This window comes from Prionailurus bengalensis, chromosome D3 (assembly GCF_016509475.1).
Source record: "Prionailurus bengalensis isolate Pbe53 chromosome D3, Fcat_Pben_1.1_paternal_pri, whole genome shotgun sequence".
Lineage (NCBI taxonomy): Eukaryota > Metazoa > Chordata > Mammalia > Carnivora > Felidae > Prionailurus > Prionailurus bengalensis.
This window is the reverse complement of record NC_057356.1, coordinates 94,170,843-94,193,307: the sequence shown is the minus strand read 5'-3', so window position 1 is coordinate 94,193,307 and position 22,465 is coordinate 94,170,843. Positions and strand designations below refer to the sequence as shown.

Below are 22,465 nucleotides of genomic sequence, written 5' to 3'. Positions count from 1 at the left end.
CACCTGAGCGGAAACCAAGACTCAGCCCTTAACCGACCGAGCCACCCAGGCGCCCCGGGGGAGTGATTTTCTCATTCGAGAACGTGATGTGCCTGTCTCTCCTCATTCAGCCATTTTGTGTCACACAGTAGAGTTACATTGTTTTTTCTGTTATAAATATCCAACCTTTCTCGCTAAGATTATTCCTGGGCATTTCGTGTGTTTTTTATTAGTGACCAGGATAGTTTTTCCATTAAATTTTCTATTACTGATAATATATTGAAAAGCGGCTGACATTTACATGTTTATTTGGAAGCCAGCTACGTTGACAAATTCATTCACTTATAACAACTTCTCAGCTAGTCCTCTTGGGTTTCATTTGATGTGCAAAAAACGCAGCAAATTAGCTCTCAGTACAGAACACGGACAAAAGCCTTCCACCTGGTGATGCAGTCACTCAGCCGTGCGGCCTGAAGGGGCAAACGGTGTGTGTGCGAAATGGGGCTCGACACAGCTGTCTGCAACGGGTCCGCCGATGCTCGCGCTCGTGTCCTCGTCTCCCGCAGCTCCTGGACGTCACGGCTGATGGCAGTGTGTTCACAGATCTAGATCCATGTTCTTTATCACTTGGAATTTTATGTGTGAAAGGAACATTTACGTTTACTTTACCATTCACATTTTATACTTCCTAAGTAAAGAACTTGCTTATGCCAACTGTACTAATCGCTTATTAGAAGTAAACGCGTCTGTGGTCCGTCTTCTGTCACCTGCTAACCAGATGCAGTGTGTGCACGGAATCGCCACCCCTCAGGCCTGGTGCCGGGAGGAGCACTGAGGTCAGAGGCAAGGTTCTGGGGAGCCAGGTGACCACAGGGAGCTTGCAAAGCCACACCGGATGACGGGCAGCGGGAGGTGGGCACTCAGAGCCGGGGCCTCGTCCCAAGTGTGTGCCCCACCCTCAGATGCGGCTCTGCCCCGTCCGGCAGCCTCCCCCTGCAGGTGTGACCTCGGGTGCCCTTGGGGCGCTGGGACCTCCGAGCGCATTCTGAGGCTGTGTCTGTGCCCGCCTGTGCCAAGGCCACGTGGTTTCGTCCGCTGGGGGCACAGGCTGTGCCTTTCCTTGGGCTAAATCCCTCCTTCTGGATTCCCAGGGTGTCTCTTGGGCCAGGGTAGCGGCACCCTCACCTCACAGCCGTCACTCGCATCTTTCCCGTGAGGACCCGCCGTGCGTCTCTTCACTGGGGCTCCTGGGCGTGAGGGAGGCACAGCCAGACACATGTCAGGAGGGTGCTAGTGCCTGCTGTCAGTAGGTGCAGAGGATGATGGGGGCAGCGCGGGAAGGCTTCTACAGAGGTGGCCTTGGAGGGGCAGCCGCAGGACCCCCACAGAGAGGCCACCTCGGGCGTGGTGACGTAACGGGACAGAGGACAGAGGGGCCCACGAGGGCCAGCAGGGGAGGAGGGCACAGGCAGCGTGAGGCCCCTGGGGACCCTGAATGTGGCGGAGGCTGGAGGCCATCCTCCCCGACCCCATGGCGGGTGCGGGGCCACTGGGAAAACAGCTGCTGTGCACACAGAGCGAAAAGCAAAGCCACAAGCCAGCGGAGCAGAAGAAAAGAAACCCTCAAAGTGTAAGTGGTAAGTAAACATGTGGCCGGGTGTTGGCCTCCGGCTGATGGAGTGCGCGTCCCACCGGGAGCCGGCTTTCTTTGAGACGCAGGCGAACTGTTCGAGGACACGGCCCAGCGTTCGGGGACACGACCCGTGAGGTGCTCACGTGACCGCACGGGGCCCTTTGGGGCAGAAGTGGGGCCTGCAGCGTGACGGATGAGAATACCCAGGAAGCAGCCAGCAGACGGTGGGAGGTCTGTGAGCGAGAACATTCATCCCAATGTGGCCTTATGTCCGCAAAGAACTAGAACCAAAAGCGGTGAGGAGGGATACTCAAGAGTTACAGAACGACGCGACTGTTCCACGCTGCACTGTCCGCGGACTGCATGCTGCTTTGCGACGGCATAAAGAGGCTCTGAGAGGCAGGGCAGGAAGGTTGCATGAGGCTCTGGACCATTCTGTAGGCAGCAAGTGGCATGCTTAGCCAGGAAGGCACTTGTGAGGAGCTGCAAATTCCCCAGGCTGGTGGCAGGGGTGGGGGGGGGGCAGAGGGACAGGCCGCCCGGGGACCCCTAGGGCTGCAGTGACAGCGCAGGAGGCAGGTGGGAGGCACCTGACGCACCTGTCCCGGGACAGGACCCCAGGCTCGGCGGCTGTGTTCCCCCAGCTCCGCGGCACCCTGAGCGCACAAAACCGCTCTCGGGGAGGAGCCCGGCTCTGTCTCGAGATGGACATTTCCAGGCCAACTCAGAAAACATCCACCCCTGTGAGTCCCGCCTGGAAACGCAGCTCCGACAGAGCCCGGGCAGCACGGGACCCCGACTGCTCCCCGCAGAGGGCCCAAGAGCCCCCGGTTTACAAATTTCACAAATGTATTTCCTGCCGGTGTCCCAACTCCAAACCTTTAGCAAACTACATGTGTTGATAAATTAATATTTTTGGTAAAATAAACAGCAGAAGCTCCTCATTTGGGAATAGCCATTTTGCTGAATTAGAATAATGTATTATTATTAAAAATATCCCTTCATGGGGCGCCTGGGTGGCTCAATCCTTTGTGTCTGACTCTTGGTTGCGGCTTAGGTCACGATCTCAAGGTTTGTGAGTTTGAGTCCCGCTTGGGATTTTCTCTCTCCCTCTCTCTCTGCCGCTCCCCTGCCCATCCCTTCTCTCTCTCCCAAAAATAAATAAACATTAAAAAAAAAAAAAAAAACAACCCTGATGTCATACTTAATATTTCAGGCTTAGGTGGAGCCTAAAATCATCTGAATTCTCAGGTCTGTTCTCCTGGGTGGTGATGCCTGATGAATGTAGGTCCCTTAAAAATGCAGCTTCTAAGTCAAAATACTTCAGTCCTATGAGGGCAACGCTGGGAGGCAATGAGATTATATACACTTGGAGAGATCTTTCTATTTCCACTTATTTCCTATAAGCATTTAATATTCTCATAGCTGCCGGCAGCAGCAGGGAAAGAAGGGACAGAAAGACTCCTTCACTGTGCAGTAACAGTAAAGCCCACCTTCTCCCTCTTGGACTGTGGGGAGTGGGGGAGGGGGGTCTTGTCTGCCGGCCGGTGGGAGTCCTGCTCGAACCCGGGCTGCAGGCAGTCCCGGGGCTCCCGAAGGGGCCAGGAGGGAGGGTGCGGACCTGGCCAGGTGCTCTGAACCCCAGTGAGCACCCGGAGGGGAGGCAGAGGCCAGAGCGGTGGCCACATCTGGGTCGCATCCTAGGCGTGACAAAGCACCTGCTGATCTCCATGCAAGATCGGGCGTCTGGTTTGCTGATGTCTTTGGATTGGCTTTCTCTGCTGCTCCACAGACCATTTACAGAAACCAGCTTTGGGAGAAGAAGGCTCTCCTGGGCACTGCCCCCCACCCCCCCACCGCTGCCATATCCTGCACACAGTTTAGTACCCTCGTTCGCAGAAAGGCAAAGAGAGTGGCCACATATTCAATTCTGTGTGCAAAGCACCATCCAAAGTAATTTACATGAATTATTCAGTTTAATCTCACTAGCTCTGAAGTGTCTGCATCTACAAGATGAGGTGGCCGCGGCTCTGGAAGGAGGCAGGAGTGTTGCAAGGTCTTGCAGCTGTCGGGCGGGAAGTGGGAAAGGCCCTGCTCTGTGTGTAGAGCCTGAGAATTGAACAGGTACCCAGTTTTGCCTCTGACGGTGACAGGGAAGGAGAGCCTTGGACAGGTTCTGGCAAAAAGAACCTGGGAGCTTGTCTCCAGTTCTGCACCAAAGGGTTTCATCCTACCAATTAAAAGCTGAACAGATGGAAAGATCGGCGGCTCTTTTGGAATCCGGGAGAAGGGAGAATGTGGCCCCAAGACCGGAGAGACAGCAGATATGCGGAGGCAGACGCTCCAAACCGCCGCGGGAGCCAGCGCCGGGCAGGAGAACCCAAACTGTGATCGCCAGACGGCTGGACACTCAGCGTGGGCAAGTGTGCGAGGCTCCAGCCACGGGGTGGCCCCACCACGTGCTCAGACCTGCCTCCAGGAGCTTGACCACGTTCTCACAGACGATACGCGGATGGCAAGTAAGCGCAGGAAAGCACGTTTCACATCGACGTCATCAGGGAAATGCAGATTAAAACGACGACCAGATGCCACACGCACCTGTCAGAATGACCAAAATCCAAAATACCGACACCGAATCCTAGAGAGGACGCGCAACACCAGAAACTGTTATGTGGCGTAGTGGGAATGCAAAATGGTGCGGCCACTTTGGAGGACAGTTTGCTGGTTTTTGTAAAGCTAAGTGTTCTCTTAGGTTCGATCGCACAATTGCACTCATCAGCTATCCAGATGAATTGAAAACCTGTATCTACGCAAAAGCCTGCACACGATAAACACAGCAGCTTTATACATAATCTGTCTACTCCTAACTGCCAAAACTTGGAAGCAACCACGATGTCCTTCAGTAGATGATGGATAAATTGTGGTCCATCCAGACAATGGAATATTATCAGCAATAAAAGGAGATACGTTATCAAGCCACGAGAAGCCACGGGAGACCCTTAAATGCCTATTCTGAGTGGAAAAAGCCAGTCTGAAAGGCGACATCCTGTGTGATTCCAAGTATAGGACACTCTGGGAAAGACAGAACTGTGGAGACAGGACGACCAGTGGCTGTGGGGGGTGGGGGTGGGGGGATGGACAAACACGCCGAACACAGTTTGTAGGGCAGTGAGACTGCTCTGCGTGATGCCATAACCGTGAATATGTGACCTTCTACTTTGGTCCCAACCCGCAGAATGTACACCAAGAGTGACCCCTAATGTCCACCGCGGACTTTGGTTGATAATGACGCATCGGTGTCGCTTCATCAACAGGGACAAATGCACCACTCTGGGGGGATGCTGGTGATGTTGGAGGCCATGCGTGTCAGGGCAGGGGTCTAGTGGAAATCTCTGTGCCTTCCTCTCAATTTTTCTCTGAACCTGAACCTGCTCTAAAAATGGTTTTGAAAAAAAAGAGGGGCGCCTGCGTGGCTCAGTCGATTAAGTGCCCAACTCCTGATTTCCACCCAAGTCATGATTTCACCGTTGTGGGGCCAAACCCTGCGTCCGGCTCCACTCAGGAGAGAGAGTCTGCTTGAGATTCTCTCTCCTCTCCCTTCTGCCCCTCCCCTGATCATGCTCTCTCAACAACAACAACAACAAGAATCTTGAAGCCTCTATTCTAGGCATTTGAGTACAAGGCTTTTTTTTTTTTAATGTGTATTTATTTTTGAGAGAGACCGAGCATGAGTGGGGGAGGAGCAGAGAGAGAGGGAGACACAGAATCCGAAGCTGCTCCAGGCTCTGAGCTGTCAGCAGAGCCCGAGGCGGGGCTCAGACTCACAAATGGTGACACATGACCTGAGCCGAAGTCAGACGCTCAACGGACTGAGCCACCCAGGTGCCCTGAAGTCTTTTTTCCAGACTGAAGCACAAATCCCGCATTTTTCCTGCCAGATGTGTCAGAGGCGGAGCAAAGTCCTCACATTTATCTCCCGCCACTCCTGGCTGTTTCCAGCCTGTAAGGCTCTCGCCAAAGGGTCTCCTGCGAAAGCAGGCAATGGTCTCTCCAAAGCGGCGCGGACGACGGCCTGAGGCCTTGGACCGGAGTTGTGGGCAGGCTGGTGGGGCCGCTGGCACCCAAGACAGCAGCCCCGGAGGAATGATCACCTAATTTTACCGAGAGGAAGGTGAGCCAGGGCCCACACCGGGCATGTCTGTCCCCCAGAACAGGCGTGGTTCGCTGCACAAAATTTTCCACTGGAGTTAGCTGATCATCGGATCAGATCTTTGCAAACGGGAAAATAAACCAACCAAACTCATTCTCTGTTTCTGGGGGGTCCTGGAAGCCTCTTCTCCTGGCAGTGGTCCTGTGGCTTCCTTGGCCACCAGGGGCAGGCACTCCCTGTGCTGTTCTCCACCGTCTGTATCCCTCAGCCGTGGGGAATCCCGCCACAGTCTGTCGGCCCGGCTGTGGTGGCACAGGCTGCTGACCTGTCTTTCCTTCCTCCCATCAGCAAAGAGCAAGCTGAGTGTCACCTGGGCCTGTGGCCGCCCGGTCAGGACAGCGATCCCAGCCCCTCCACGTGTGTGCACCAATGGCACGTAGGACACGGGCCGCTCCCTGTGCAGCTACATTTCCTTGTGGAAGCCACCTGTCCCCTGCTGGGCGGGGCCGGAGCCTCTCGGGACGAGGGGGGCATTGCACGCTGAGCGCTCACAGCTGCCCGTGGCCCCCGCTCACCGCCCCTGGATACGGAGGGGAGACGCCCGTCGTCTGGCCCTCTGGCAGCGGCCCTGGCCGGCACAGCTGTCTCGTGCCGGACAGAAAACTCTGGTGAGAGCTCGAGAGGAAAGCCCGGTCCCTGCGCTGTGCTCAGAGCCCGGGGTTCCTCCGCCTGCTGGCCTTGTCCGTTAGCAGTGTGACAACCACAGAGCGGGGGCCGGGTAGCAGACATTTGTTCCTCAGGGTTCTGGAGGCTGGATGTCCAAGATCAGGGCGCCTGCAGGTTCAGTGAGGGTCTGCCTCCTGGTTTGTAGACGGTGTCTTCTCGCTGTGTCCTCTTGTGGCAGGAGAGGGGAGGGGGGCTCTGGCCTCTTTTTTAAGGACACTAATGGGGGCTTAATCGCCCCCTTGACCTAATCGCCTCTCAAGCCCTGACCCCCTAAAACCATCCCCTTGGGGTTGGGATTCAGTATGTGAGTTTGGCGAGCCAACCGCAGTTCCTGTCCTTCCCACAGGCGAGACTCCTCCATTCTTTTTTTTTAAATATATTTTTAACATTTATTTATTTTTGAGGGAGAGAGAGAGTGTGAGTGGGGGAGGGGCAGAAAGAGAGGGAGACACAGAATCCAAACAGGCTCCAGGCTCGGAGCTGTCAGCACAGAGCCCGACGCGGGGCTCGAACCCACGGACTGCAAGATCACGACCTGAGCCGAAGTCAGTTGCTTAACCGAATGAACCACCCAGGCGCCCCAAGACTCATTCGTTCTATCCAACAGCCCCACAGTCTCACGTCATTGCAACATCAGCTCCAAAGTCCAAAGCCAAAGCCTTGCTGACCCTTGTCTAAGGAGGGGCAGGCGATACTCCAGATGTGATCCATCAGGGCAAAGTGCCCCCCCCCCCCGCCCCGGCTGTGAACTGTGAACTGGACCAGGTATGTGCTCCCAAAATGCAACAGTCGGCCGGGGACAGGACAGACATTTCTGTCCAACAGGAAGAAAGAAGGAGGAGAGATAGGTCCCCTTTCGTTGGCTCCGATTCTGTTTCTCTGGAAAACCCTAACAAAGCTCACAAACAGCGAGGCTCTTACTCAGAGCACCTGGCAAAGCTCCGTGTGTGTGTCACGGCCACATGCAGTGGGAGCTTGGCCACCAGCTTTTCGATGCTGTTGCCAAAATGTTCCTGGTGAATTCAGGCTGCAATCACAGTCATGAAATCTGTAATACGCGGGTCTTGTTTTGATCATGTGGGCTTTAAGGACAAAACCTGACTTAGCCCAAGACCAGCACCACCTCAGAGCGAGTGACGGCTTTGACACGCACCGCCTCCCCGAGCGCCTTCCCCAAAGACACCCTGTTCTCCGACAGTCTGCTGTGCGTGGCCCGTGCCCACGGCCAGCCGCGGGGTGGGCGCTCAGCACCGTCTCCCAGCAACACCCCAGCTGCCGCCGCACAAAAGGAACCCAGGAGCCATTTGCCGGAATTAAACTTCCTGTGGCCCGTCCTCCAGTTTGGAAGCCTCCGCTCCGAGCACGGAGTCGCCAGAACCGAGGTCTCCCTGCCAAGTCTGGCTACAGCCCACACTCAGCACGGCCTTGGCCTCTCCCGGCCACTGGAGTGAGCTGGGCCTCGGTGACCTTGCTCACTCCTGATGGAGGGTCGACACAGTAATTCAAGCGCGTGCTCACGGGCGCCCCCACGTGGGTGTGTGGGCACCACAGCAGAAGGGGCGAGGGAGACGGGAGAGCCTCCACCCTGCAGGTGCAGACCACAGATGCCACGGGGACTTGCCGAGCCTTCTAGGGAGAGGGAGCTTGGAGACGACCCTCAGCCTGGGGCCTGGGGTCTCCTTGTAAACAGCGGCGACAGCACCACTCCGGCTCTGTCCCCCCCCCTCACCCCACACTCCCTGCGAGCTCCTGGCGTCAGAACGTGGACTCATCTGCCGAGTGGAGACCCTCCCACGTGGTCCCAAAGGACACCTCTGGATTCTCACTACTGTGCTGTGTGTTCTGGGAACCGTGGGAAAGAGAGGGTATGCACTGGGCATGTTCTGGTTTAGTATTTTTTGGCGATCAGAGAATTCAGTGTAACTTTCTTTGGCCATGGATGTTTATGTTACCAATGTTGGTCTCTGCGCACAAGGTGGAACCACCGGGCAGATTGCCCCAAGACCTGGCCACGAGTTTTGAATTCAGGATGCCACCAAGCCTTTCGTCCTGGGACTCCACAGCTGCCCGTGGACCAGGTGCTGGGGAATGAGCCCCGCTGTCGGCGGGAGCCACGGGAGGGGGGGGGCCAGCTCTGAGCTGCAGACCTTCTGGGGCCCGGCAGGGTAGGTCCTGCAGGTGGGGGCCAAGAAGCCGGCGGCCGTGGCCCTGGGGGCTGCTATTTGGCCGGGGGGATGCGGGGTGCAGTGGGGAAGGGGCGGGGTGTGCTCGGAGAGGCCCCTGAAACGAGGAAGCATGCCTCAAAGAGCTGTCGGTGACACATGGCGACCAGCCCACGGATGAGTTAGGGTTGGGGTGTGGTCCACAGCGCTCTAGGCGGCTGACTTCCCGTTACAGACACAAGTGCCCGAACGTAAGGTCTTCACTCAGTACAGGTTCACCCTTGCCTCCCCCCGCAGACTCTGCAGGGCTCAGGTCTGACGCCACGGGCCCAGCTACCACTTTTCGTGGTTTTCAGGCCCAGACGCCCTCCCAGGAGGGGGGTTCGTTACTGGAGGAGGAGCTCTCGCCCATCTGCTCAGCGGAGATTGTGAACACAGCACAAGCAGCCTGAGGCAGCAGCTCACAGCGGCGTTTACCGTCCCCTGGGCACAGTCCTGGATTAGGGGCCCGATGTCATCCAGGGTCCTCACGAGACGGAGGCCTGAGGAAGGAGAACACGAAGGGGGCAGAGGCCACTGACCGGGAGCACACCTGCCCTGCAAGCTGCAGGGGGAGGCCAGGGCCGTCCCGGAGCCCCCGGAGGCTGGCCCAGCCCACCCCAGCGGTCTGAGTCCGGCGGGCTGGGGGCCAGGACTGGGGGGAGCCACGTGGGCGTTGCCACCAGGCAGTCTGTGGCACTTCGTTTCAGGCCACAGGGAGCACACGCAGTGACCCGTGATGCAGCCAGAGTCAGATACGAGGTGCTCCCCATGAGCAGCACCCACTAACTGGGCCTGACCTGGGCCTGACCACGCACAATGTCGCCCTCGGAACGGCAGGGTTTGGCGCCTTGGGCTAAGCCCTGAGGGTGACTCCAGCCATAGGAGGGGCCCTAGAGTCCCCTGGCTGCACTCCTCGCCCTGGGGTCATGTGGGGCCAGCACTGTGGCCTGGCCCAGTCCCCACCTGCTGCTCGGCCTGACCTGGGGTCCTCTGGGCACCGGGGTGCTGGTGCTTCTATGCCAGCATCTGGACGGTCACGGGCCACCGAGTTGGGGGAATAGTTCTGTGCCCCCCTGGCCCTCCTCTTCTTAGAGGGAAGGAGCAGGAGGCAGGGATGAGCTGGGAGGGGGCTGTGCGTCTTCTCCGGCCTTTTGGGAGCAGCTCTGAGGGGCTGCCTGCTGGGGAAGTCCCTCTAAGCTCACGAAGGCCCCCAGAACTCACTGTCACTGCGGTGGGAGAGCTGAGTGGGGGAGGGACGCTTCCCGGCCCGGGTCCTTGGTGTGTTAGGAAGTGGGGCCCGTGGCCCTGGGCAGAAGAGCCTGGCTTCTGTGTTGCCCCAGGCCCCACCCACCCGATGGCAGCAGCTAGTTCCAGAACATCGTGTGCCCCAGGGTGAGTGAAGGGACTCCAGAAGGGACCGGAGAGCAGGAGACCCCGGGACCTCTGCTGAGCCAGGGCAGCTGTGGCACCAGGTGACCCCGGCCATCGTGCAGCTCGAGTCTCCAGGTGCTTGGCTTTCCCCAGCGTGTGGGGAGGCACCTCTAAGCCCTCGGCCTCACGCCAGGCTGACGAGCACTCCCAGCACAGGGGTGGACGCGGGGACGGGTGGACAGACAACCGGGGCAAAGGGCGAAACCTGGCCAAGGCCCCGGGGTCTCTGCTACGTTCTCCCACCCACACAGGCGAGCAGATGACTTCACGCGTGCGTATGCGTAAAATATGCGAAGCATAACATTTACCACCTCAGGCCTTTTAAGTGCACGGCTCAGGGGCGTCAAGTACAGGCACAGGTTCGGCCAGCTGCCCGCCCCCCGCCCCCGCCCCCGCCCCCTCCGGGCCCCAGAGCCCCGCCCCTCCCCGGCGGCTGGGTCACTCGGCCGGCCGCAGAGCCCCAGCCCGCCTCAGGGAAGGGGTTTCTGTGTGGCAGTTAGTGACCCCGTGATGCCCACAGGAGGATCCCGTGTGGGGCCGAGACAGACGTGGACGGAGACGGCCTCCCCAGCGCTGAGGGCTGGGACCCCCGGCAAGGGCACTCGCTCAGTCACAGAGGCATTTTAGGGACCAGCCCTGGGAACCACACAGCTGTTCTCCTGCAAGCCCTTTAATCCTGGGGAACGATGCTTTCTCTCCTCCGTGCTTCTCCGGGCCAATACGTGAAAACGACCGCTGATGCTGGCACTGCCGGAGAGGAGACGGCTGATGGGAAGCACTTACACTCACCTCTGCTTCTCCAGGCCACGCCCCGCTCCCCCAGCGCGTTTTTCCAGAAGACACTGGGTGCCTGTGGTCAGATCGTCCACTCGAATGTGGTTCAGGAGAAGCAGTTCTGTGGCCCACGCACATCAGAGCCGGTGGCCCACGGGCCTGCCGACCCGGCCTCGGAGGGCTCACTGGGAGCTTCAGAACAATGCTTCCACTTTAGAAAGAAATCTCTTAGCCACTTGTTTAGAACCAGAGATCACACACGGAATATTTTAGCCCTGTAACTTTCAAGTTAAATTCTACTGGAAAAGGCCAACAAAAAATAATCAAAGGCTCCCAAGTTTCTCTCTTCCTCTCCGCCCTCCACCCCGTCTGCCTTGTGCCTGGAAAGAGTCGGTGGTGCAGCCACGGCAGAAAACAGTCTGGAGGCTCCCCGGAAAAGTACACGTAGAATGACCGTATGGTCCAGCGGTTGTACTCCTGGGTGTCTACCCAAAACGACCAAGAGCAAGGACTCAGGCAGATGTTTTTACGTGAACGTCCACGGCAGTATAATGCGCCGTGGCCCAAAGGTGGAACCAACCCACGTGTCCACTGATAGACGAGCAAATAAGCAGAAGTGGTGTACGCGTACCACTGAAACGTTATTCAGCCTTAAAAAGGAAGAAAGCATAGACACCTGCTACGACATGGAATAACCTTAAGGGCAATACGCTCAGTGAGATGTCAGTCCCCAAAACATAAACGCCGTCGGATTCCGCTTATGTGAGGCTCTCAGAGGAGTCGCAGTCCTAGAGACATGGCAGATGGAGGATTCCAGGAGCCGGGGGAGGGCGCCCGGTGGGGAGCTCATGTTTAACTGGACAGAGTTGCGGTTTGGAAAGGAGAAAAAGTCCTGGGTATGGGTGGTGGTGACAACCACACGATGTGAATGTATTTAATACCACCGGGCAGCATACTTTAAAATGGTTAAGATATTGGTACATTTTGTGTATATCTCATCACACCTAGAAAGGTGACGAGCGACAGCACCTGCTGTTTATTCAGCACCTGCCACGTGCAGCGGGCCAGATGCTCCGTCGGCGTCCCTCACGAGGCAACGGGGAGCGCACAGACATACGTCACCACGTGCTCACCGACACTGGATTATTACCCCGCAGTCCGATAACTGATTTGGTAAAACAGGACCTGGGCGGTATGAAGTGACGTTTCAGGAGATGGGGAGGGGGGCTGGCGAATGTGAACAGTGGGTAACATGGAGGCCGGTGGATGCTCTGAGAGGGCCAGCTCGACTCCTGGGATGATGTCACGAACCGAGGCACCTCCAACTTCCCTTGTGTCCTGACTCTCACGTAAATGGCTCCCCTCCTATGTGCTGTATGGCGTTACCGCCATTTAGAAAAACCTAAGCACAACCGGGAGCCACGGCTCAGGAATGGGACGCCCAAACAGCCACGGGAGCCAAACCAACTTCCCGACAGTTACATTTACACGCGATCTGTGGTCAGGGTCGCCCTGCTCTCGGTCCAGCCGGCTACTGCCTAATGTTTCAGCTCTCCACCGTGTCTCTTGGTAAGGAGCTGACCCCACCAGATGTGTTCCAGGCACGACCTCCTGACCTCTGAAGGGCTGTAAGCTTTGACGGTGAGCTCTCTGCCCAAGAAAGGGGTTCGTTCGGTCAGAGCCTCTGTGCCGCGCCTGGAGGGCGGGGCAGGGGGACTGCTGAGGGGTCATCCCCACCCCCCAGGAGGAAAGGCCGCGCTGGGCTCTGTCCTGCAAACACTGCGGTGTCCTCTCGCCTTCCATCCCTCTCGCCCCAGACAGCACACTCCAGGCTTTCCCCGAACGTTCCCTGAACCTTCACGGTGCACTCAGTGCACAAACGCTGGTGAGCGTGGCGACATCCTAACCCGGAAGCAACATTTCTGGCCACACGAGCTGGGTGCTGACATTGTCACAGACCAAAGAGGGGCGGGAAGTCTACCATTTGCTGGGAGACAGCCCCCAGCACCTCAACAGACCGGCAGACTGGGTCTGCCTCAGCAGACGCCCGTCCCTGGCTCCCGTGACCCGCAAGAATGTGGCGGTCACGTCCCCTTGCTTCGAGATGACGGGACTTGGGATCAGAGCACACAACTCCCTAGACCTTCAGGACACAACGTTTTAGCTCCAAGTTGTCCAGGCTTTGAAGGCCCGACTGTTGGAGAGGTTCAGGGAAGGCCTGCTGACCAGAGAGAGGCCTCTCACTGGGTTTTCGAAACTGTCTAGTCAGTCAGGGCACGGCAGCCGGTCCGATGTGGGGGCCTCCTGGAGAAGGCCCACTCGGGGTGCCCTTAACCGGAGCAGGGGGGCGTCTGGCACCTGCAGGCGCCAACCACCCAGCGGGGGAGGCGTGTCACGGACCATGGCTCGGCTGGCTCTCCCTTGGCCCGGCTGCCTCCAGCCCCCTCCCCCACCCCGGCTGGCCCCAACCTCCCCCGCCGCCGCCACCACCGCCACGGGGTCCCCCCCCTCCCCAGGCCGCCCCCCGCGCCCCCGCCCGCGCTCACCCGCTCCTCCTCCGCGCGGATGTCCGGCATGGTGCTCAGGCACAGGCCGACGGCCGTGGCGGCCACGAAGGCGACGGACACGCAGGCGAAGAGCTTGCCGGCCGGCCCCGGGCGCGGGTCGTCCAGCAGGTCCCGAAGGCGGCGGCCGGGGCTCCCCGGCGGCCCCGCGCGCGCCTGGGCCGCCTCCTCCTCGCGGCGGCGCAGGCGGCGCAGGCAGCAGCGCTCCAGGCGCGCCTCGTCGATGCCCCAGTAGGCCAGCTCGTCGCGGAAGGCCAGCGCGCACGGGCCGCGCAGCAGCCGCAGCTTCCCGGCGCGCAGCAGCGCCACGATGGCGCGGAAGGCGCACGGGCTGCGGTCGAAGAAGAACTCGTCGCGGCCCGCGTCGTAGTCGTCGCACACGCGCAGCAGCTCGTCGCGGCCGCGGCAGGCCCGCAGGCGCTCGAGGCGCGCGAGGGGACAGCGCGCCAGCGCCGCCCAGGCCAGGCGCACCCTGCAGCCGCCCACGTTGATGGTGACGACGCGCCGGCCGCCCGCGGGCTCGGGGCGCAGCGCCATGGCCCCGGGCGCCCGGCCGCGCTCAGGACGCAGCGCCTGCGAAGGAAAGGAGGCGTCAGGCGGCGCCGGGCGGGGGGGACCCCGCCCGGGAAGGGGCCCTGCTGCCCCCACGTCCGTCCGCGGGGGGCCCGCGGAGCAGACCCGCTGCGTGTCCTGGTGACCGGCACCAAGGGCGGCCGCCCCGGAGGTGCCCCGCCCCCAGGGGATCCAGGCCGGGCTCACCCGATCCTCAAACGAGGTCGAGGGAGGAGGACCACCTGTGGAACAGGGCGTAGGTGGACTCTGGAAAGCCAAGCTGGGTGCTGGATGTGACAGAGGGTGACCAGAACTGAATCTTGTGGGTACCTGTGCGTGCATTCCGGAGATCACGAACACCTGGGGAGTAGCCTCGCGGCACCAAGGACATGGCTCCTTGGAGTCACAGTTTGGGGTAGGGACAGCCCGGCACCCCCAACTGCAAGGTGAGCTCTGTGTGAGAAACGGGGTGGGTGGGGGTGCTCTGGAGGGCACCAGCGAGGTCCGGGGCAGCCGGGAGGGCTTCCCAGAGGCAGCTGAGTGGGCAGCAAGTTGGGGGAAATGTGGAAGAAGTTGTGCTGGAAGAGACAGACCTGGGTTACTTAAAATCCAGTGTTTGGGTGGTGGACACTGGGTGCCACGATTTCCCAGCTGCTTCCTCAAATCGGAGACCCCGAGGGGCTCGGGCTCTGAGGGTTCCAACTCACACCAACTCCAGGGCTCACAGACTGAACTTCTTAATGAGGCAACGGGACATCTGAACACACGCACTTGAAACTGCGGGGACTCAGCGGCGGCAGCACTGTGCCCGGGAAGCCTCGTGGGGGTGGCCCGTGGCCCTTCTGGGAGACTCTGTCCAGTCCCTGGAGCCACAGAGGCCGGCTGGTTGCAGTTCCGGGACAGGCTCAGGAGGTGCCGCGCCCCGAGTCTGTGAGCTAAGGCAGAGGTGAGCCTTTGTGTGGATCAAGAGCCCCAGGGGGCGAAGCCCACACGCCCTCTCCTGGGGCTGCTGATGTCGCAGGTGGGACGACAGTTTCTGCCTGGAATACAAGTCCGGCTTCACCACGAGGGCCAGGATAACCCGGCTTCTATAACACACATGCTGGAAAGCCTGCTTGGGCTGCACGTGGCCTTGATCCCTCCCCCTTTCCAGGCTCCCTGCAGTCAGTCACACAGGAAATTTGCGGAACAGGAGGGAGGATTCCATTTGTGGCTAAATCAAATGTGTGCTCCGAAGTCTCTTAGGCAAATGGATAATCAGTAAGAGGGCCAGAACCTGGAACTCCTGTAAACAGTTTTCTTCCCCCGAATATACACTTAGAAATATAACTATAGGGCTCCTGGTTGGCTCAGTCGGTTAAGGTCCGGCTCTGGATTTTGGCTCAGGTGATGACCTCACAGTGGAGAGACGTAGCCCCCAGGTGGGTTCCAGCTGGGTGTGGAGCCTCCTTGGGCTTCTCTCTCTCCCTCTGCCCCTCCCCCAATTTGTGCACGTGCTCCCTCTCTCTCTCGTCTTCAAAAAAAGAAAAAAAAGCAATACAATCATAAATCATATGTGAGTCTGAAAGTGGTTTAAGTCAACTTCCTGTTGACCTAAGAGGCTGCACAGTCACTTCCAAGCAGCCTGCACACACACACCCTGTTCCCAACGTGCAGCGTGTAATGCGGAGGTCTGAGCACTCTGTTGTCAAGGGTGTGGGCTTGTCAGACGCGCCCACCTCTGGTAAGTGGGTTCGGCCGTTAGGACAGCTGAGGGCGTGAACTGACCGGGCCTCGGTTGGGCTACGTCTTCAGGGAAGAGAAAAACTGGGAAACACGCAGCTCCCAGTAGAGGAAGGTCGTGAGAGTTCTCTGCCTGGCTCTAGGAGAAAAAAGACAGCATGGACCTAAAAGCCCACCTGCTGGGGACGCAAACTGGTGCAGCCGCCCTGGAAAACTGGACGGAGGGTCCTTAAAAAGTTAAAAATAAAGCTACCCTCTGACCCAGCAATTGCACTACTCTTTATCCAAGAGGTAAAAAAAGGCTCAGTCGAAGGGGCACGTGCAGTGCTATCGGCAGTAGCCGAAGTAGGGAAAGAGCCCAAATGTCCATCGACCGACGAATGGATAAAGGAGGTGCGGTAAATATATATATAATGGAATATCACTCGGAAATCAAAAAGAATGACATCTTGCCATTTGCAACAACGCGGATGGAACTGGAGGGTGTTATGCTAAGCAAAATAAGTCAGTCAGAGAAAGACAAATATCGTGTGTTTTCACTCATATGTGGAATTTAAGAAATCGAACAGATGAACCTAGGGGAAGGGAAGGAAAATAAGATAAAAACAGAGAGGGAGGCAAACCATAGCAGACTCTTAAATACAGAGAACAGACTGAGGGTTGACGGAGGGAGGTGGCAGGGGGATGGGCTAGATGGGTGACGGGCGTTAAGGAGGGCACGTGTTGGGATGAGCACTGGGGGTTGTGTGTGAGTGCTGAATTACTAACTCCTATTCCTGACACCATTATGTTAACGAACTTGGATGTAAATTAGAAAAAAAAAAGTCCACCTGCACAATGGTTTTGAGGTTGGAATTTTGGTTTGTGAAACTCAAAGCCAGGAAATGACCCCTCACGGTGGGCAGTCCCAGGAAGTCACCCCCCTGCAGCCTGTGTTAGACCCACACACTGGTCTAGAGCAGTCGCTCACAGCCTGCCCCAGGGGGCATGTGGCAAGGCCTGGAGACATTTTTCATTGTTGTGACCGAGTGTGACCGACAACGGTAGGCAGGGACCGTGGGTGCCGCTAAGCCCTCCAATGCGCAGGACACCACCAGAACCAAGAGCTGGAAACCAGCCCCAGTGTCAACAGAGCCACTGGTCTAGAGGGACAAACTCTCACCTCCAGTCTCCGGGATTCCCACAGATGAAGCCCCAACTAAGATGAATTTACAAAACAAAATTATAAAACACCCAGGGCAATAACCCACATGAGCCACACGAAGAAGAAAATTGGGCTCCTGGGAACTTTAGATAACACAATTTTAAAAGATATGTAAAGATGTGGAAAAAGGAATTAAAACACCAGAGAAAAAGGACATCTTCAAAGAGACCAGGAGGACCTGAACAAGAAATCGAGTCTCCCTGGGCCCCACATCCCCTGGCTTCAGGCCCCTTGGCCCCCAAGTCTCCCTGAGCTGCACATTCCCCTGAACCCATGTTCCTCCCCGTCCACAATCTCCCTAGACCCACATCCTCTGGTTCCATGTCCCCTGGCTCCAGTCTCCCTGGTTCCCATGTCTTCCTGGTCAAGTCCCCCTGGGCCCCACGTCCCCCTGGACCCATGTCCCTTAGCCCCCAAATCTCCTTGGGCCACACGTCCCCCTAGCTCCCCTTCCCCCGGGGCCTGTGGGCACACTGGGTGAACACCCAGCTGCAGCACCTGTGTCTCTTTGCCTGGGCTTCTCTGGCTACCAGGCCTGCCCTGCCTGCCCCGCACAGACCAGGGATACTTGAGATTCAGTGTCCCCAGGGACAGCTCTTGCCAGGACTGAGAAGCCGGGGTGAGAGACCTCTGGAGCCCTCTGGTCCTGGGAGGGGCCTCTCAGGCTGACCTGCTCTGCATTCCCTTCCTGGTCACTCCTGACTCCCAGACTGGCATTCCTGGGGTTGCTTCCTGAGTAAGCTGCCTGCTTCTGCACCCCTGCCCTAGGGTCTGCCCCGGAAAAACTGAGCTCAGACATCTGGGAAGTGTGAGGCCAGCTCTGGGTTTGGAGTGCACAGTTGCTGGAACTTTAAAGAAACAGGAACATGCAGGGAAAATGGTCTAAAAGACAACGTTATCAGTGGTTTCGTTCAAGCATGCATCTGTCCCTCTAACTAATGATTATTCAGAGCGTCCTCTGTGTCACACTCTTTGATTCAAGAATGGAACCTTCTAGACCCAATGCTAATATCATCCTCAATGGGGAAAAACTGAGAGCTTTCCCCCTAAGGTCAGAAACAAGACAGGGATGTCCACTCTCGCCACTGTTATTCAACACAGTATTGGAAATCTTAGCCTCAGCAGTCAGACAACACAAAGAAATAAAAGGCATCCAAATCGGCCAGGAGGAAGTCAAACTTTCACTCTACACAGATGACATGATACTCTATATGGAAAACCCAAAAGATTCCACCAAAAACTGCTAGAACTGATTCATGAATTCAGCAAAGTTGAAGGATATAAAATCAATGCACAGAAATCGGTTGCATTCCTATACACCAACAATGAAGCAACAGAAAGAGAAATCAAGGAATCGGTCCCATTTAAAATTGCACCAAAAACCATAAAATACCTAGGAATAAATCTAACCAAAGAGATGAAAAATCTATACACTGAAAACTATAGAAAGCTTATGAAAGAAATTGAAGAAGACACACAAAAAAAGGAAAAATATTCCATGCTCCTGGAGAGGAAGAACAAATATTGTTAAAATGTCAATTCCACCTGAAGGAATCTACATATTCAATGCAATCCCTATCAAAGTAATACCAGCATTCTTCACAGAGCTAGAACAAATAATCCTAAAATTTGTATGGAACCAGAAAAGACCTCGGATAGCCAAAGCAATCTTGACAAAGAAAACCAAAGAAGGAGGCATCACAATCCTGGACTTCAAGCTGTATTACAAAGCTGTAATCATCAAGACGGTACGGAACTGGCACAAGAACAGACACTCAGATCAATGGAACAGAATAGAGAACCCAGAAATGGACCCACAAACGTATGGCCAACGAATCTTTGACAAAGCAGGAAAGAATATCCAATGGAATAAAGACAGTCTGTCTCTTCAGCAAGTGGTGCTGGGAAAACTGGACAGCAACCTGCAGAAAATGAGCAACCTGCAGAAAAATGAGCCTGGACCACTTTCTTACACCAAACACAAATATAACCTCAAAATGGATGAAAGACCAAAACGTAAGACAGGAAGCCATCGAAATCCTCGAGGAGAAAGCAGCCAAAAACCTCCTTGATCTTGGCTACAGGCAACTTCTTACTCAACACGTCTCTAGAGGCAAGGGAAACAAAAGCAAAAATGAACTATCGGGACCTCATCAAAATAAAAAGCTTCTGCACAGCGAAGGAAACAATCAGCAAAACTAAAAGGCAACCGACAGAATGGGAGAAGATATTTGCAAATGACGTATCAGATAAAGGGTTAGTATCCAAAATCTATAAAGAACTTATCAAATTCAACACGCAAAAAACAAATAATCCAGTGAAGAAATGGGCAAAAGACATGAATAGACACTCTCCAAAGAAGACAACCATTTGGCCAACTGACACATGAAAAAATGCTCAACGTCACTCATCATCAGGGAAATACAAGTCAAAACCACCATGAGATACCACCTCACACCTGTCCGAATGGCTAACATTAACAACTCAGGAAACAACAGACGTTGGCAAGGATGCAGAGAAAGGGGAACCGTCTTGCACTGCTGGTGGGAATGCAAACTGGTGCAGCCGCCCTGGAGAACAGTATGGAGGTTCTAAAAATAGAACTACCCTACGATCCAGCAATTGCACTACTAGGCATTTATCCAAGGATACAAGAGTGCTGTTTCGAAGGGACACATGTACCCCAATGTTTATAGCAGCACTATCGACAATAGCCAAAGTATGGAAAGAGCCCAAGTAGCCATCGCTGGATGAATGGATAAAGAAGATGCTACACACACACACACACACACACACACACAATGTAATATTACCCGACAATCAAAAAGAATGAAATTTTGCCATTTGCAACGATGTGGATGGAACTAGAGGGTATTATGCTAAGCAAAATTAGTCAGTCAGAGAAAGACAAATATCATATGACTTCACTCATATGAGAACTTTAAGATATAAAACAGATGAACAGAAGGGAAGGGAAGCAAAAACGATATAAAAACAGGGTGGGGGACAAAACAGAAGAGACTCTTAAATATGGAAAACAAACAGAGGGTTACTGGAGGGGTTGTGGGAGGGGGGATGGGCCAAATGGGGGAGGGGCATTAAGGAATCTACTTCTGAAATCATGGTTGCACTCTATGCTAACTAACTTGAATGTAAATTAAAAAAAAAGAATGGAACCTTCTGCTTTTTGTAGAAAGAAAGGGGATTTAATGCCATTACCTTGGCTGGTTTACTGGGTCTTTTATAGGAGCTGCTGCTGTTTATGATACTGTTTCTGCGAACCTCGCAGTGCCAACTTCTGCCCATTACCTTCCTCCCCTGTGCCACGTAGCCTATCCTCCAAACTGGGGCACTCTTCAGAAGGCAAGGGTGCTGTTAACAATGACCAGGGACAACAGAGTCAACTGAGAGGGATGTTACCCCGCCCCAGGGGAGCAGAAGGGACCCGGGCAAAGCTCTTGGTGCCCTGCGGAGGGTCCCCTGGGAGAGGCTGGTGCATCAGCTGGAGTTCATGCCCTGGCGGTCTGTTTCCCACCCGATCTCGAGACGGCCGGCTTGGTAGCTTGTGCAGAGGGGATGCGGCCCCTGGAGAATCCCGAACTCGTTTACTGGCGAAAGCAACAGAACCCAGGCCCAGAGGAGAAGCACGGGGCGGAGGAGGGAGAGGAAGCCGGACCAGGGAGGCACTTCTCACCCTCGGGAGCAGGGCAGACATCAGGAGCTGGGGGTGGGCACGGTCCAAGGGCAGCGCCAGCTGCTCGGGGGACCATCTAAGGGCTTGCGAGGTGGGAAGACTTCTGTGAATACCGTGTCATTTCTGTGCACCGGGACCCCAAGAGGCAGGTTCTGTCGGCTGCGTCTTGTAGGTTGCAAACCGAGTATCACGGAGGCTGAGTAGTGTCCTCACTGTGGAGTGACAGAGCTGGGGCTCTGGTCCTGGTCTGCACTGGCCGCTGGCCACCCCCACACTCACCTTGCCCTGCTGATTCATCAGTAAAGGGTCCTGCTAACCTGTCTGCCTTCACCTTTCTGCCGGATCAACTGACATGTGGTGGTGTTTGCTTAGCCGCCTGCTCTTTCGGCGGTCAGCGGGGGCCCACAGAGCTGTGAACAAAGGCCACGCCGAGCGGGGCCGGGTCTGCAGGCCGAGCTGTGCTGCCTCGTGGCGTCCTCCGGATGGAAGGACGTCCACGTTTTTTACCCGTGCTTTGTGACTTGGCATCTCTGTGGCGTTTACTGCTGGCAGCGGCTGGCACGCCGCTGGTGGCTGGGCACCGTCCGCGTCCTGACGGCGGCCCGGACAGCAGTGAAGCCGGGCCCCGTGTCCCGCTCTGCCTCCTCAGGGTGGGACCCTCAGGGTGCGTGGGCTCCTGGACGCCTCCTGGGCCCCTTCTGGTGCCGGAAGGCCTGTTCACCCCCAAGTCTCCCACTGGTATTCTTTGACTCCTCCTCAAAATTTGAGAAGACTATAGTTTTGAGACTCGACAGCATTTTCTGGACGTTTTATGTGTGTTGTGGAACGTGTAAGAAGGCCTTTGCTTCCTCGCTTTAAAATCCAAGCATACTTAGGAAAGCTCACAGAAAACAAACAGGAAAGAGCTCCCAGCTAGCCTGCTGGGGGCCATGGGACGATGGGGGCCGTGCTCCAAGACGATCCCAAGAACTCGGGAGCTGGTGTGGACGCTCAGTGGCCGCACTCAGGAGGTGCCTGGCCTGGCGCGCTTCACCACACAGTGCCTGACGCCTGAAGCCGTGTTCTGTGGTTGTGACACGGGGCCCCCAGCCCACGTCTGTAACGCACACACACTCCCAAGGCCGGCTGCAGAAGCGGACATCGAAGCTGGCCTTGAAGCTCACGCACTTGCGTCCAGCTCAGATTCAGGGGAATGAGGTCTGTGCTCCTGCCCTTACGGCACTTTATAGGCCTGGACCCGCAAGGCCGCGCACTGGATGAAGAGGGCCCAGACCCCCGTGCGCCAGGAGGCTCACGGCGAGGACAGGCCAGCTTCCCCTTGAGTGGCGTCGGCCCGCGGGAAGGAGGCCGCGTCGGCGCCCAGCAGGCAACGCACCCCGACCTCCTCGCTGGCCCGGGCAGCGCTGGCGGCAGCCTCCCAGCCGTCCCGTGGTCCCAGCCGCGCCAGCTTCCGCGAGAACCGTCCAGCCTGGTCATGGCGGCGGGCCGCTGACACCACGGGCCTGACCCCGGGGGGATTTCCTGACTGGTGTGGACGGCCACCGCACGGCTCTGAGCCACCACCCCCTCCTGCCAGGACTGCTGGTAGCCGCCCCGACGGGTTTCCTTGCCAGCCCCCCGCCCTCTGCCGCCTGTGCCCAGCACCACAGCCGCGGGGGCTCCCGAAGCCCGCCCGCCCACCATCCCTCCCACCGACCTCCACGCTCCGGGTCTGTTCCCGAGGACAAGGCTGCTCTCCACACGGTGCTGGCGGGGTCGGTGCGCCTCCCGGCACGCTCCAGCTAGGGCTCCCTGTGCTGGCTGTCCCCCTGCCCCGAGCACCTGCCCAGATG

The 22,465-nt window shown here is 56.9% G+C and overlaps 1 protein-coding gene across 1 annotated transcript in view; it reads right to left on the bottom strand.

Moving 5' to 3' along the window:
- KCNG2 (potassium voltage-gated channel modifier subfamily G member 2) overlaps positions 1-22,465 on the bottom strand; it is a 68,993-nt gene that overhangs the window by 13,755 nt on the left and 32,773 nt on the right. The window contains exon 3 of the mRNA XM_043559138.1: positions 13,444-14,034. Within this exon, the coding sequence (XP_043415073.1) occupies positions 13,444-13,998 (555 nt within the window). The 5' untranslated portion in view covers positions 13,999-14,034. The remainder of the gene's footprint in view (positions 1-13,443; positions 14,035-22,465) is intronic.